General features: G+C 44.0%; 1 protein-coding gene and 1 long non-coding RNA gene across 3 annotated transcripts; one reads left to right on the top strand and one right to left on the bottom strand.

Annotated features, from left to right (window-relative positions):
- Positions 1-692: 692 nt before the first annotated feature.
- LOC130283401 (uncharacterized) lies at positions 693-3865 on the bottom strand. Of its 2 annotated transcripts, none has more exons than XR_008846687.1 (2): positions 3783-3865; positions 693-1092 (listed from the first exon to the last, which is right to left on the bottom strand). It is a non-coding gene; the product is annotated as an uncharacterized LOC130283401 (long non-coding RNA). The 2 variants fall into 2 exon arrangements; XR_008846686.1 differs by lacking the exon at positions 3783-3865 and adding an exon at positions 3158-3277.
- Positions 3866-3980: 115 nt separating this feature from the next.
- LEPROT (leptin receptor overlapping transcript) lies at positions 3981-15724 on the top strand. Its single transcript, XM_056532837.1, has 4 exons — positions 3981-4136; positions 10072-10147; positions 12019-12205; positions 15052-15724. The coding sequence occupies exons 1-4, from the start codon at positions 4121-4123 to the stop codon at positions 15166-15168; spliced, it is 396 nt and encodes a 131-aa protein (XP_056388812.1). The 5' UTR covers positions 3981-4120; the 3' UTR covers positions 15169-15724.
- Positions 15725-16595: the final 871 nt, after the last annotated feature.

Here is a 16595-nt window from a genome sequence, read left to right as displayed (position 1 = left end):
TCTTCAATGTGACAGGTTCCCTTAAATGGTAAATCTAGGGCTTTGATAAGACTGTAGGGCAGTGTTTTCCAAACAGTGTGTCTCCAGCTGTTGCAAAGCTATACCTTCCAGCATGCCCGGACAGTCAATGGCTGTCCGGGCATGCTGGGAGTTGTAGTTTTGCAACAGCTGGAGACACACTGGTTGAAAAACACTACTGTAGAACATGTTTCAGTACTAGGCATTAGAGATGAGCGAACTTACAGTAAATTCGATTCGTCACGAACTTCTCGGCTCGGCAGTTGATGACTTTTCCTGCATAAATTAGTTCGGCTTTCCGGTGCTCCGGTGGGCTGGAAAAGGTGGATACAGTCCTAGGAGACTCTTTCCTAGGAATGTATCCACCTTTTCCAGCCCACCGGAGCACCTGAAGGCTGAACTAATTTACGCAGGAAAAGTCATCAATTGCCGAGCTGAGAAGTTCGTGACGAATCGAATTTACTGTAAGTTCGCTCATCTCTACTAGGCATGTTTTCCAGTTACCTATATTGGCAGCCATATTGGTTGTCACTAACACAGATGTCAGAAAAAAAAAAAAATTGTTGAATAAAATGTAAATCGAACCTGTACAGGAGGACGTGTGAAGGCTTTATAATTTGGTGATTAAAGGCGGAGTTGTGCTTTATGTCTCCATATTGTCATATTTTTATCTGTTTTTATTTGTTTTTGTTTTTTTTTATAATTTTATTTAATATTGTCTAGAGGTCTGGTTCAATTTTTTTATATGCAAAACTGAAATGTGACAAAAAAAAAATGTGACAAAAAAAAAAAAAAAAAAGAATATAATGAGATTAAAAGAACTATGAATGATGATACGATACATAGAGTATAAGAAGCTTCTGAACAAACATTTGCTTGTCTTTACCTGGAATGTGAATCCTCCTCCTGTGATTGGTTGAATTGATGGTTCATTCTTTACATTTGTAGATATTTTCGTGTGCGTTCTGAGCCTCGGTAATAGGGCGACAGATCATTGTACCGTATTCTTTAACCCCACTTAGACTTGTTAGGCCGGTCTCATGGCATCGTGTAATAAAGTTTCAATTTCAACTCCTTCCGAAAATTTTGTCATATCACATGGAGAAAAAAAAAGGAAAAAGAAAAAAAAAGAACTATATCTCTGTTTAACATTTTTCAAAGATTTATTTTCATGCTTGTTTGTGGTTTAAAGCGAATAAACATGCATTTTTTTTTTTCTTAGGAAAAGGCTTCTCGTATTATTATTGTGTTGAAAAGTTTGGTGGTCATTTTTTTTTTTTTTTTTCTTGAAAAGGCCAAAATCACACACCGAAAAAAAACAAAAACAAAAAAACTGCAGTAATTTATTTAGACATCAGAGTGCTGCTCAGCCAATCAGCGGCAGAGGCGAACACCACTGCGGACAGTGATTGGCTGAACAGCAATGTGACGCACTGGGCCCCAGCACCAGTATGTGAGGTTCGCAGGAAACCGGGTGCGGAGATCAGGAGCGGCGATATCGGAGGCTATGGGACTGAGGGAGGTAAGGCTGGGTTCACACCACGTTTTTCAAATATGGTAACCGTACACGGTTTTCCGCAAAAAAACGTATACGACCGTATCCGAAACCGTATGCATAGAGAATGCATTGTAAACCGTATTACAAATGTTGTGTACGGTTGCATCCGTTTTGCCTCGGATACGGTTTTGCCGATTTTTCAACCGTCGGCAAAAACGCTGTCGACCACGTTTTTGCCTCCGGTTGGAAAACCGTATGCGAACCGTATGCGGTTCTTTTAACATTGCTGTCTATGAGAACCGTACACAGAATTTCAGAATACGGTTGTATACGGTTTTTCTAATCCGTTTTTGGAGTTGACACATGCGCAGATTGGAATTTCAATAGAACAATAGTAACTTTATTAAATTGCTGGAAAACTGATTCCAACAAAATAGCAAAACCGCACGCAAAAACTGATGCAAACGGATAGAACCGTACGGGGGAAAAACCGTATACGTTTTAATTTGGAGTCATACGGTTGTATAAGGTTGCATACGGTTTTAGCCATACGTTTTTTAGCGGAAAACCGTATACGGTAACCGTATTTGAAAAACGTGGTGTGAACCCAGCCTAAGTATAGTTTTTTTTTGTTTAAGCAGGTAGCCTGGCCATGTTTTTAGAAAAACTATTTTTGCAGGCCAACCAACCCCTTTAATGACCAACTATATCATAAGAACTGTATCTGCATTTTATAAACCTAAAAATTCCATCTCTTGGATCTACATACAAGCAGCTGCAATAATATTACAAGGGCACAAAATCAGCTTTGTATTTACGTGCCACAAATAATCCCTGTGTAGTTTAATTAAAATCTAATCTGGTAAATAAAACCATTCAAACTAAGGGGGGGGGGGGAGTTATTAAAACTGCTGCTTCATACCCCACGATCACAGAATTTTTGGGGAAACAACATTTATTAGGTTTGCAAATAAACAAAGTCAAAAACAGTGTCACTGAGACTATGTTATATACCAGTGAATCCCAACCAGTGTGCCTCCAGCTGTTGCAAAACTACAACTCCCAACATGCCCGGACAGCCTTTGGCTGTCCGGGCATGCTGGGAGTTGTAGTTTTGCAACAGCTGGAGGCACACTGGTTGGGAAACACTGTAATACACTATTCTCATATAAGGTCTTAAAGGGGTACTCCACTGGCAGGCATTCGGAATGCAGTTTTTGGGCGGCGGGGGTCGGCCACTCTCAATGCAAGTCTAAGGGAGGGGGTGTGATGGCTGTCACGCCCCCTCCCATTGACTTGCATTGAGGGGGCATGGCAGTGATATCACAAAAGGAGTGGCCAACCCCTGCAGCGCAAAAACAGTGTTCTATCATAACGCTGGCCAGTGGAGTACCCCTTTAGGGTACGTTCACATGTACACAGATTTGATGCACAGGATTTACTGCTGCAGATTTCAATGTAAAATAAATGACTGAGCGCCGCTTCTAATCAGCAGTTACAAATCCTGCGCATCAAATCTGCGCACGATCCTGTACGTGTGAATGTACCCTTAAAGGGAATCTGACAGCGTGTTCACCCGCATTAACCACATACACAAGATTATAGTGTGGGTGAACAGGAGTAAAACAATGTCTTACTCACCCCGATCGCTGGTCCCGTTAGCGAGATAGAGCCCGTGTTAGGTATATGCAAATTAGCTATTTTGCATTGAATGGCGTAAATTTAAAACACACAATAAATACATACTCACATTCTTTTCATCATTCCCCCCCCCCCCCCCCCCCCCGAAAAAAAAAAAACAATGAAATTTAATTAAAAAAAAGTTTTATTAACCCCAAAATGGTGGCACTAAATAGCACCATTTGTCCCTCCAAAGCCTGTCCAGAGGAAAAGTTGCTGAGTTGCCCATAGCAACCAGAGCGCTGCTTTCATGTTTGAAAAGGCCTTTGAAAAATGAAAGCAGCGATCTGATTGGTTGCTATGGGCAACTGGGAAACTTTTCCTCTGGACAGGTTTTGATAAATCTCTCCCATAGCTCTCTGAGGAATGACCAAAATTGGCCTGGTGACTAAGGGGTTAAATTTATTTTTTATTTTAAAATATATATATATATATATATATATATATATACACACACATATAGACAAAGTAAAGAAATAAACTATATAAACACAACTCCCAAGGACCAAAGATGAGTGAAGTAACATAGAAATGGTACAAAAGCAGCTGACTACTCAACGTCACTAAACGCCCAATGAAATCCCACCTCTTTACCAGGTCGACGCCTATCCTCCAATCAAAATCGCCCTTCCCGCCCTGACGCATTCCTCTCATCCAATCGGAACGTTCCTTTCATAATCTGCCCTCTGTCGCTATGAGATCACGGCAACAGAAGGGAAGAAAAACACAGGAAGGGAGGCGGGAACGTCTAAGCAGCCAATGAGCTACTGAATTCAGGAGAGTGACAGGTTGAGGCAACCAATCAGAGAGCAGCATGCCGCGTTGCCGTGTTCCTGGCTGCGCTTCCGGTTTCTCCTCAGTGGCTGACAGTCAGGAAGCTGCAGTGTAAACAGACACTGTACCAAAGAGATCTCTGCACTAAACATGGCGGGGATTAAAGGTATTGTCTTCTTCCTTGTTCTCCTGTCAGGTCAAATGTCGCAACAGCTTCTGCCCTGTGTGTACAGTAACAACCGCTTCATGTCTGTCCTCAACTTCACATCTACTAACTGCACGACAAACACGTCTCTGCTGTGCACAGAGTAACGAAACTACAGCACACACAGCTGCCCAAACCTGGGGCTGTCCAGCTGGTGCAAAACTACAACTCCCAGCATGCCCTGACAGCCGGAGGCTGTCAGGGCATGCTGGGAGTTGTAGTTTTGCAACAGTTTGACAGCCAATGAGTGGGGACACTACTATAGAGGGTGCATAACTGTCAGGGCATGCTGGGAGTTGTAGTTTTGCAACAGTTTGACAGCCACTGAGTGGGAGACACTACTATAGAGGGCGTAGAACTGTCTGGGCATGCTGGGAGTTGTAGTTTTGTAACAGTTTGACAGCCACTGAGTGGGAGACACTACTATAGAGGGCGTAGAACTGTCAGGACATGCTGGGAGTTGTAGTTTTGTAACAGTTTGACAGCCACTGAGTGGGAGACACTACTATAGAGGGCGTAGAACTGTCAGGACATGCTGGGAGTTGTGGTTTTGCAACAGTTAGAGGGCCTTGAGTGGAGGGCACTACTATAGAGGGCGTAGAACTGTCAGGGCATGCTGGGAGTTGTAGTTTTGCAACAGTTTGACAGCCACTGAGTGGGAGACACTACTATAGAGGGCGTAGAACTGTCAGGGCATGCTGGGAGTTGTAGTTTTGCAACAGTTAGACAGCCACTGAGTGGGAGACACTACTATAGAGGGCGTAGAACTGTCTGGGCATGCTGGGAGTTGTGGTTTTGCAACAGTTAGACAGCCACTGAGTGGGAGACACTACTATAGAGGGCGTAGAACTGTCTGGGCATGCTGGGAGTTGTAGTTTTGCAACAGTTAGACAGCCACTGAGTGGGAGACACTACTATAGAGGGCGTAGAACTGTCTGGGCATGCTGGGAGTTGTAGTTTTGCAACAGTTTGACAGCCACTGAGTGGGAGACACTACTATAGAGGACGTAGAACTGTCAGGACATGCTGGGAGTTGTGGTTTTGCAACAGAGGGCCTTGAGTGGGGAACACTACTATAGAGGGCGTAGAACTGTCAGGGCATGCTGGGAGTTGTAGTTTTGCAACAGTTTGACAGCCACTGAGTGGGAGAAACTACTATAGAGGGTGTAGAACTGTCAGGGCATGCTGGGAGTTGTAGTTTTGCAACAGAGGGCCTTGAGTGGGGGGCACTACTATAGAGGGCGTAGAACTGTCAGGACATGCTGGGAGTTGTAGTTTTGCAACAGTTTGACAGCCACTGAGTGGGAGACACTACTATAGAGGGCGTAGAACTGTCAGGGCATGCTGGGAGTTGTAGTTTTGCAACAGTTAGAGGGCCTTGAGTAGGAGACACTACTATAGAGGGTGTAGAACTGTCAGGGCATGCTGGAAGTTGTAGTTTTGCAACAGTTTGACAGCCACTGAGTTGGAGACACTACTATAGAGGGCGTAGAACTGTCTGGGCATGCTGGGAGTTGTAGTTTTGCAACAGTTAGACAGCCACTGAGTGGGGACACTACTATAGAGGGTGCATAACTGTCAGGGCATGCTGGGAGTTGTAGTTTTGCAACAGTTTGACAACCACTGAGTGGGGACACTACTATAGAGGGTGCATAACTGTCAGGGCATGCTGGGAGTTGTAGTTTTGCAACAGTTTGACAGCCACTGAGTGGGAGACACTACTATAGAGGGCGTAGAACTGTCAGGGCATGCTGGGAGTTGTAGTTTTGCAACAGTTAGAGGGCCTTGAGTGGGGGACACTACTATAGAGGGCGTAGAACTGTCAGGGCATGCTGGGAGTTGTGGTTTTGCAACAGTTAGACAGCCACTGAGTGGGAGACACTACTATAGAGGGCGTAGAACTGTCTGGGCATGCTGGGAGTTGTAGTTTTGCAACAGTTAGACAGCCACTGAGTGGGAGACACTACTATAGAGGGCGTAGAACTGTCAGGGCATGCTGGGAGTTGTGGTTTTGCAACAGAGGGCCTTGAGTGGGGGACACTACTATAGAGGGCGTAGAACTGTCAGGGCATGCTGGGAGTTGTAGTTTTGCAACAGTTAGAGGGCCTTGAGTGGGGGACACTACTATAGAGGGCGTAGAACTGTCTGGGCATGCTGGGAGTTGTAGTTTTGCAACAGTTAGGGTGCGTTCACACTGAGGAATAGAAGAGGTATCCTTACGTAAAAATTCAGCTGCGGAATTTACATTATTTTTCACAAAATGTGCGCGAAAATCATGCAGAATTATCACGGAATATAGGAGGAAACTGTTTCAAGAGGAATTCCTATTGAATTACTCAGTGTGAACGCAGCCTTAGAGGGCCTTGAGTGGGGGACACTACTATAGAGGGGGTAGAACTGTCAGTTCATGCTGGGAGTTGTAGTTTTGCAACATCTGAAGAGCACTGGGGAACACTGACTTAAAGGGGTACTCCGGCACTTAGACATCTTATCCCCTATCCAAAGGATAGGGGATAAGATGCCTGATCGCGGGGGTCCCGCCGCTGGGGACCCCTGTGATCTTTCACGCTGCACCCCGTTAAAATCAGAGTCCGGAACATGTTCGCTCCGGGTCTGATTATTGACGATCACGGGGCCGGAGCGTTGTGATGCCAAGGCTCCACCCCGTGTGAAGTCACGCTCGGCCCCCCTCAATGCAAGCCTATGGGAATCACTGGCGGAGAATACCCCTATGTCCACCCCTATGCAATCCCTAATTCAGTCCTCAAATGCGCATGGCGCTCTCTCACTTCGGAGCCCTGTTGTATTTCAAGGAAACAGTTTAGGGCCACATATGATGTATTTCTGTACTCGGGAGCAATTGGGTTACACATTTTGTTGGGCTTTTTCTCCTTTTACCCCTTATGAAAAGGAAAAGTTGGGGGCCACACCAGCCTGTTAGTGTAAAAAAATTAAAATGTTACACTAAGATGCTGGTGTTGCCCCATACTTTTTATTTTCATAAGAGGTAAAAGGAAAAAAAGACCCCAAAAGTTGTAACGCAAACGGAAATACCCCATATGAGGGCGTAAAATGCTCTGCGGGCGCACAACAAGGCTCAGGAGTGAGAGCGCACCATGTACATTTGAGGCCTAAATTGGTGATTTGAACAGGGGTGGCTGATTTTACAGCGGTTCTGACATAAACGCAAAAAATGTAATATCCACCATACTGTGATGTAACTTTTAGTCTAGATGGAGTCTCCATCTAGTGCAGACCTGGGCATTGTACGGCCTGCGGGCCACATACGGCCCTTTGATTGGCTCTGACCGGCCCGTGCTGACTGTCAGCCGTAAAATGCCCAGGTCTGCACCAGCCTGTGCACTGAGCTCCGTGCGATGACAGGAATATGGAGGGGCGTACACTCTCTCCCCTCCCCCTCCTTCTCTCTGCCGTGCAGTCTCAGAACCTCTGAAGGCAGAGAAGGGGCCGTGTATCCTGTCTCCCTCCGCCCCCTCAGCTCTAAACTCGAGGTCCTCTAAGAGTGTATTTATAAGTGCCTGTCTCTGTATGTGTTGTGTGTGTCAGAGTGTGTGTGTGTGTGTGTGTGTGTGTGTGTGGGGGGGATAACTATGCTCCTAATCTGGGGGACAACTATGCTGCCTAATCTGGGGGGACAACTATGCTGCCTAATCTGGGGGAAAACTACCCGGCCACAATTTTTTAGTTTCTAATGTGGCCCCATGGGATAAATAATTGCCCACCCCTGATCTAGAGAGACCAGACCACTTATTTTATACATCTTTTCTATTCTGTATGTATTCAATGTGCATCTCAATAAAGTTTCATTGTTTGATGGTTAAAAAAATAAATACCCACATGTGACCCCATTTTGGAAACTACACCCCTCACAGAATGTAACAAGGGGTACAGTGAGCCTTAACACCCCACAGGTGTTTGATGAATTTTCATTAAAGTTGGGTGGGAAAATTCTGGTGTTACCCTAAATTTTTCATTTTCACAAGGGAAAATAGGAAAAAAAAGCCCCCCAAAATTTGTAACCACATTTCCTCTGAGTAACAACATACCCCATATGTGGATGTAAAGTGCTCTGCGGGCGCACTACAATGCTCAGAAGAGAAGGAGTGCCATTGGGCTTTTGGAGAAAAAATTTGTCCGGAATTGAAAGCCACGTGTGTTTACAAAGCCCCCATAGTGCCAGAACAATGGACCCCCCCACATGTGACCTAATTTTGGAAACTGCAGGTCTCTGCTTGCATTTTTTAATTTGAGGGTCTATTCACACGTACAGGATCGTGCGCAGATTTGATGCACAGGATTTGTAACTGCAGATTAGAAGCTGTGATCAGTCATTTAGTTTACATTGAAATCTGCAGCAGAAAATCCTGCGCGTCAAATCTGTGCAGAATAATGTACGTGTGAACGCACCCTAAGGGTACGTTAACACGTGCGGATTTACAGTGTATTTAACACTGCAGATCCGCTGCTGAAGGACCTCTGTATGGTGCCCTTAAATGTGCCTGCTCGGAGCGGCAATACGCCACCCCGAGCAGACACACTGCGATGTGCGAGTCGCCGTGCATGCGCGGTGTACTCGCACACATCACGGCCGCTCCCCCTGCTCAATGAGCTAGGCCGAGAGCTGACGCGATGTGCGAGTATACTCCGCATGCACACTGCGACTCACACATCGCAGTGTGTCTGCTCGTAGCGGCGTATTGCCGCTCGGAGCAGGTGCATATAAAGGCAGCATATAGGAGGTCCTTCAGTGGCGGAAAATCCGCATGTCTGAACGTACCCTTAAGTGCTTGTTTTTTTTTAACTATATTGCGATAATAGAAACATATTTTTAGAAATCATAATTAGTGACTCCACATTATAGGATTCATAGTAAAAAAAAAAAATATATAAATATATATATATATATATATATATATACTGTGTGTGTATATATATATATATATAGGGGAATATGCAAATCAGCTCATTACATCACCTTTTCAGGCGATGTTCCCTCGTATTAGCTTAGCTCCAGTTACGGAATATAAAAAGCTAATCGGGATCAATGCCAAGCCAAAACTCTGTCTCCAGAAGGAAAGAGCACCCATCTGCAGACAGCTGTTTCGGGTTACCTGCCCCTCGTCAGTACAGAGCAGGGTAATCTGGCTTGGCTGAGATGAGGGGCCTTAGACCAACTAAACGGGATGAGTATTTAACTCGGGAGAGTTCACCACTCCTGGTGTGACGGAGCTTTCAAGGGCCACTAAGCACTCCGCAGGCATTCTGGGTAGGGGAATATGCTTCTCTGTACTGACGAAGGGCAAGTACCTTGAAACAGCTGTCTGCAGATGGGTGCTCTTTCCTTCTGGAGAGAGAGTTCTGGCTTGGCATTAATTCCGATTAGCTTTTTATATTCCGTAACTGGAGCTAAGCTGATACCAGGGAACATCGCCTGAAAAGGTGATGTAATGAGCTGATTTGCATATTTCCCTACCCAGAATGCCTGCGGAGTGCTTAGTGGCCCTTGAAAGCTCCGTCACACCAGGAGTGGTGAACTCTCCCTGAGTTAAATACTCATCCCGTTTATATATATATATATATATATATATATATATATATATATATAAATTTATTTTACTTTCACTAGTCCCACAACTAGTTCTCTAGGTCAGTATATTTTGCCGGTCAGCATAAAGCTAGTTTTGTTATTTTTTTGGCATTTTTTTTTTCTTTTTTGCCAAAAAAGCTAGAAAAGCTGCCACGGCATTTTCATTCACTTTATTCATAAATCAACAATCTGCTCCACAATACATGTCTATCCTGTTGTGTTGTAGCATTAAATGTTATGATTGTGGTTATAACACTAACTTTCTATCTTATTTTTCCTTCTTTTTAGCACTTGTCGGTTTATCGTTTAGCGGCGCCATCGGTCTTACCTTCCTCATGCTGGGATGTGCCTTAGAGACTTACAAGTAAGGAAACCCTAATATAGTTGTGGTGGGGTAGGACCAACAGAAGTAGAAATGTTTTTTAAATGTGAATTCACATTCACAAAGGTTGTCCGGGCATGCTGGGATTTGTAGTTTTGCAACAGATGGGGGGCACCCTGCTTGGGAAACACTGGTCTATGTAGAGGACAGGAGCTTCTTCAGGGTCCTGTACAGTACACAGTGTCCTAAACAATAAGTAACATGGAGCCGCCCTCACCTGGTGTCCAAAGGAGCAGCTAACCCTGGTACAGGTAAAGAGTACAGGACATGTAATACCTCCCTGTACTGTAGGGGGCGCTACCAGACACCAGTCAGTGCATACACTTCAGTAATACAGGTGTTTTACCAGTAAAATGCCCATTCTGATTGGTCAGTTCTTCCGGCCATTGACACGTTTCATAGATCTGGACTGTCCATAGCATTGTATGTTGAGTCTGGTTTCAACTTACAATGGTCCAGAAAAGACCATTGTATGTTGAAACTATTGTATGTTGAGGCCATTGTAAGTTGAGGGATCACTTTATCTCTGATTATAAACAACTTTCCATAAAAAGCAAATATAACAAACCTTAAAATGTATCTTATTTCAGAAAATTATTTCAGGCTCTTCCCGGCTTCATTAACCATTCACTCGCTTTAAATTCACTGATAAAACCAATACAGCAGAGCGAACGCGGATTGTTAGCTTCACTGAGAGATCAGGTTACAGCTGCCAACAGAAGTTCATGGAGAGGGGAGGAGGGAGAAGAAGCAGTAGACTCAGTGCTATGATGTTTCCCATACACAAGCAGGACATTATAGAGCAGTAAGGAGCAATGTAAGCTGTAAATCTAACAATTGGGGTGAGATATAACTCACAGCAATGTCTGTGTCTCTTATTTCACTTTATTACACTTCAATGTAAATGGATCTTTCAGTGAAGGTGTTTACTCTCTGGTGTACGGGCTCTGGGTGAGGAACAGTTTGAGGTACACCCTCGGGTTTCTGATGTGATTTTCACATGCTTACCATGGGTTTTAGATGCTCGGCCACCCAACACATGTTCCTTTCAGAACCCTTGTCGAAATGTGCCACTAAGTGTCAGGCCACTTATTTATAGTCCACATGTCATGTGACATTTTTCTGCTGATTTTGACACTGAAATAAACACTGTTGAAATCACTGCTGATTTCTGTCCTGTGAATGGAGTCTTAAAGGGGTACTCTGGTGGAAAACTTTTTTTTTAATTTTTTTTTTTTTTTTTTTTATCAACTGGTGCTAGAAAGTTAAACAGATTTGTAAATTACTTCTATTAAAAAATCCTAATCCTTCCAGTACTTATTGGCTGCTGAATACTACAGAGGAAATTCTTTTATTTTTTGAACACAGTGCTCTCTGCTGACACCTCTGTCCATTTTAGGAACTGTCCAGAGCAGCATATGTTTGCTCTGGGGATTTTCTCCTATTCTGGACAGTTGCTAAAATGGACAGCAGAGGTCAGCAGAGAGCACTGTGCTCATGATGTCAGCAGAGAGCTCTGTGTTCCAAAAAGAAAATAATTTCCTCTGTAGTATTCAGCAGCTAATAAGTACTGGAAGGATTAAGAATTTTTAATAGAAGTAATTTACAAATCTGTTTAACTTTCAGGCAGGGTGATAAAAAAAAGTTTTCCACCGGAGTACCCCTTTAAGGAGAAGGAATGAGGAGGAAAGGAGTCTGATAAGTGAAGAAAGCGATAATTTGCCAGGAGTGAAGGTATTTCAGCCGCTCACCTCACCGGCTTGCAAGTGCTGTCAGCAGAATAAGTGTCCTTGACTGCCCAGAAGCTTCTTCTTTGTACCTAATTCTTTTTTTTTCTCTCTTTTTCTTTGCAGGTCTTATTGGCCTCTCTTTGTTTTGATATTCTACTTTATTAGCCCCATTCCATATCTTATTGCCACAAGAGTCAGTGATGACACAGACGCAGCAAGCAGTGCCTGCCGAGAACTGGCGTACTTCTTTACCACCGGGATTGTGGTATCTGCATATGGCCTTCCCATTATTCTTGCCAGAATAACTGTGGTAGGTAACATATGAAGAACCAAAATAGTATGTCAGTAAGAAGTTGGGTTTGTGCAGCTCTTCGTTATTTCAGTGGATAATGCACATTTTTATAATGGTTGTAGTAGCCTCTTACGTTGCAGAACTTATCCTGTACTGATCCTGAGTTATATCCTGTATTATACTTCAGAGCTGTACTCACTATTCTGCTGGTGAGGTCACTGTGTACATACATTACATTACTTATCCTGTACTGATCCTGAGTTATATCCTGTATTATACTCCAGAGCTGTACTCACTATTCTGCTGGTGAGGTCACTGTGTACATACATTACATTACTTATCCTGTACTGATCCTGAGTTATATCCTGTATTATACCCCAGAGCTGTACTCACTATTCTGCTGGTGAGGATCACTGTATACATACATTACATTACTTATCCTGTACTGATCCTGAGTTATATCCTGTATTATACTCCAGAGCTGTACTCACTATTCTGCTGGTGAGGTCACTGTGTACATACATTACATTACTTATCCTATACTGATCCTGAGTTATATCCTGTATTATACTCCAGAGCTGTACTCACTATTCTGCTGGTGAGGTCACTGTGTACATACATTACATTACTTATCCTGTACTGATCCTGAGTTATATCCTGTATTATACTCCAGAGCTGTACTCACTATTCTGCTGGTGAGGTCACTGTGTACATACATTACATTACTTATCCTGTACTGATCCTGAGTTATATCCTGTATTATACTCCAGAGCTGCACTCACTATTCTGCCTATATTTTTATAATTCACTTGAGTATTATTTTGTATAGTTAGCAGGATTTTAATTTTAGTTAAAGGAGTACTCCGGAGCGCTGGTACTTAAAAAAAAAAAAGTTTGCCTCATCTGATAGCTCTTTCAAATACCTTTCCAACGATACCTCATTTGTCAAATTTGGCCCAGCCATTCTCTTGTAATTGCCACCTTTAGCAGTAAGCAGCCATGTCATAAGGACTACATTTCCCATGACTCCCTGCGCCAGCTTCCTGTTAGCTGCTGCTTTCTCCCCCTCCCCTCCTCCCCCCAGGAAATTATAATAAATTATAATAAAGTGACGCCCACAGCTCCTTCCCTTGTGGTTATCTCCTCCCATCCTCCCCCTCCCAGCTCATCAGCCCTCTCCATGTGCCCACTAGCCCACTGATCCACCCATCCATGTGCCCACTAGCCCACTGATCCATGTGCCCACTAGCGCAGTGTTTCCCAACCAGGGTGCCTCCAGCTGTTGCAAAACTACAACTCCCAGCATGCCCGGACAGCCTTTGGCTGTCCGGGCATGCTGGGGGTTGTAGTTTTGCAACAGCTGGAGGCACCCTGGTTGGGAAACACTGCACTAGCGGTGTCACAAGAATGCCGCAGCACTACGCAAATAGCGTAGGGCTAACGTAGGCAGTGATAGAAGCCTAGCATTAGCCCTAAGCTATTTGCGTAGTACTGCACATGCGCAGAATAAATTAACTTTGGGGGAGTAGCCGACTCCGGGCTGGGAGGCCGGCACAGCCCGCAGTGACTCATGGGAGCGATGTGTCACCGGGCGAAGATGGCGCCGGATCGTGAAAAAGACGCGGTCGAGCGTCATCAAAGGACCCAGCTTCCGGCCAGATGGAAAAGCGAGGAGAAGTCCGGGAAGAAGCCGACATGGACAACGTGAGTATATTACAATGTGATATAACTTTTATTAATGCTTCATTTCCCCCATAAACAGGTTGCGTCGGAGTACTCCTTTAATGCTCCTCCCATTATCTGTATTGAGATAAGTCCATTTCCATTAACCTGTCAGTGATGGATTCGTGTAAACTAAAGACATCTGGCAGAGCGGATCATGCTGCAGTTTTGATGAATCGCCACCAGATGGTGATCACGCACCTTAAATAATAACTTAGACAAATAACTAACTAGGACAGACCTCTGGAGGATGTGACGATGAGTGTTTTGGGCCATTATTGCATAAAACCTCCAGCAATGCAAACGTTTTCTGCCAGGAACTTGTTTTTTTACTTTAATACGGGGCCACAAAAACCATTTATGAGCATAAGAATAGGATTGTTTTAAGGCTTTTATTATACTGCTACAATAAGAGTAATGTGCAGAATATTTGTTACTAAGTAGATTTGAATTATGTACTATATAAGGGGTCACCTGACCAATAAGTGTGTGGTGCAACATCAGACCACCAATTATATCGTAGTAGATAATTTATGATTGCATATGGACAATGCCTATAGCCAGGACATAAGATTAAAGAGTACCTGTCATGATCTTGTTGAATTTTATAATCCTCCCAGTTCCCTGCCCCCATCATGATAAACCACCCCCGGCCTTTATTTTTATTATTTTAAAGTTTTCTACCTTGATATCGCTCTGTATTTTCTGCTCAGTCTCAGTCAGATTGACAGACTGGGAAGGGAAGGGGCGTTCCCCAGCAGGCGTGACATCATCTGAAGCCATACAGGGGAGAACTTCCGCCCTCACTCTGCTACACACAGCCAAGAGCAGTTCACTGTGAGATGTGCTATGATTGGCTAAGGCTGCCCACCCCCCCCCCCCCCCTCAGCACTCCAGACTGCATTTCCTGATTTTGGACTTCTGCCAGGCCAGCAGGAGTCCAAAGTCTGTGCAAGAGATGTGGGGAAATGTGCTCTGGACAAGTAGGGAGACACCTAATGGCAGCTTCTAAAACATAGAAAACTTCATTTTTTTTTTCATTTTTTTTTTTTAAACACAGTACATTTTTTAAGGTGTGCAATAGCAAATATTTAGTTTTAATTAGAGTGCCCATTTAAGCATTGTTTTCTGTTTTATTTCAGATCTTATGGGGAGCCTGTGGCCTGGTCCTCGCAGGGAATACGGTGATTTTCCTCACCATTCTGGGATTTTTCTTCGTCTTCGGAAGAGGAGATGACTTTAGCTGGGAGCAGTGGTAACCCCTGCAGCATTTCATATTGTATGCATCAGTGTTTCCCAACCAGGGTGCCTCCAGCTGTTGCAAAACTACAACTCCCAGCATGCCCGGACAGCCTTCGGCTGTCCGGACATGCTGGGAGTTGTAGTTTTGCAACAGCTTGATGTACCCTGTTTAGAAAACACTGGTGTGTATATACAACACTTGTCTGTTGATCACGGCCTCTTCTCATGTATATGTAACAGTGAAGCGGAGGAGGCCGTACGTCCTACATGACATTGCAGATTTCGTTCTTTATAACATATATGTTTAGTTTTGTAAAAAAAAAATAATGTTTTTTCTGAGCGACACACGAGCGTGTTCTCCGTGTTTCCCAGGCTAACGTCTCTTTTTTTTATACATGTATACCCTACCGTGGTTTGGAACATGCAGCGTGTCATTTCTACGGCTTTTTATGTGTTTTTCTCTTTTTTTTCTTTTTTTTGTTGTTGAAACTGACGCACTTTTAAAAGATTTGTAACTTACAATTTATGCAGAATGGAGGAAAAAAAATAAACTATAATGAATTTTTTGTATAATCTTTGAATAATCGGTTATTGTCTTTCTTTTTTATTGTAGCAATAAGAGGTGTGCAGCTCACAACTGCAGAAATCAAGGTTAATTAAAAATAACACTACATACCCAGCTGCAATAAGGCTGCATTCACATCTCTTTTTTTACATTATGGGTGCCGGACCCGGCTGGGGGAGGGGCAAACCGGGCTCTCCCGTACCCCAGCCGGACCAGCGCTGAACTCCATTCACTTTAATGAACCGACTGGAGTCAAACGGTGGCTCCGATCGGCTCATTTTTGACCCGTATCCAGTTTTGTGACTGGACCTAAAACCCGTAGTATATTAGGTTTTAGGTCCGGTCAGGAAACCGCATACGGGTCAAAAATGAGCCGACCGGAGTCACCGTTTGACTCCGGTCGGCTCATTAAAGTGAATGTAGTTCAGCGATGGTCCGGCTGGGGTACGGGAGAGCCCGGTTTGCCCCTCCCCCAGACGGATCCGGTACCCGTAATGTAAAAACGAGATGTGAATGCAGCCTAACAAGAAATAAAAAAGCAAAATTATCAGTCCTCAAAAAAGGGGTACTCCGGGGGGGAAATTTTTTTTTCTTATCAACTGGTGCCAGAAAGTTATACAGATTTGTAAATTACTTCTATATAAAAATCTTAATCCTTCCAGTACTTATCAGCTGCTGTATGCTCCAGAGGAAGTTGTGTGGTTCTTTCCAGTCTGAGCACAGTGCTCTCTGCTGACACCTCTGTCCATGTCAGGAACTGAGCAGAGCAGGATAGGTTTGGGGATTTGCTCCTACAGAGAGCACTGTGGTCAGACTGAAAAGAACAACTTAACTTCCTTCGTAGCAGCAGCTAAGTACTGAAAGGGTTAAGTCTTTAAC

Source organism: Hyla sarda, chromosome 7, assembly GCF_029499605.1.
Source record: "Hyla sarda isolate aHylSar1 chromosome 7, aHylSar1.hap1, whole genome shotgun sequence".
In the NCBI taxonomy this organism is placed as follows: domain Eukaryota; kingdom Metazoa; phylum Chordata; class Amphibia; order Anura; family Hylidae; genus Hyla; species Hyla sarda.
This window is presented reverse-complemented; position numbering and strand designations above follow the sequence as displayed.

Excerpts from the sequence above, each read along its gene's own strand:
- LEPROT (XM_056532837.1), top strand. Across the intron at positions 10,148-12,018 it reads TGTGCCTTAGAGACTTACAA|GTCTTATTGGCCTCTCTTTG; the intron begins GTAAGGAAACCC and ends TTTTCTTTGCAG. Across the intron at positions 12,206-15,051 it reads TTCTTGCCAGAATAACTGTG|ATCTTATGGGGAGCCTGTGG; the intron begins GTAGGTAACATA and ends GTTTTATTTCAG.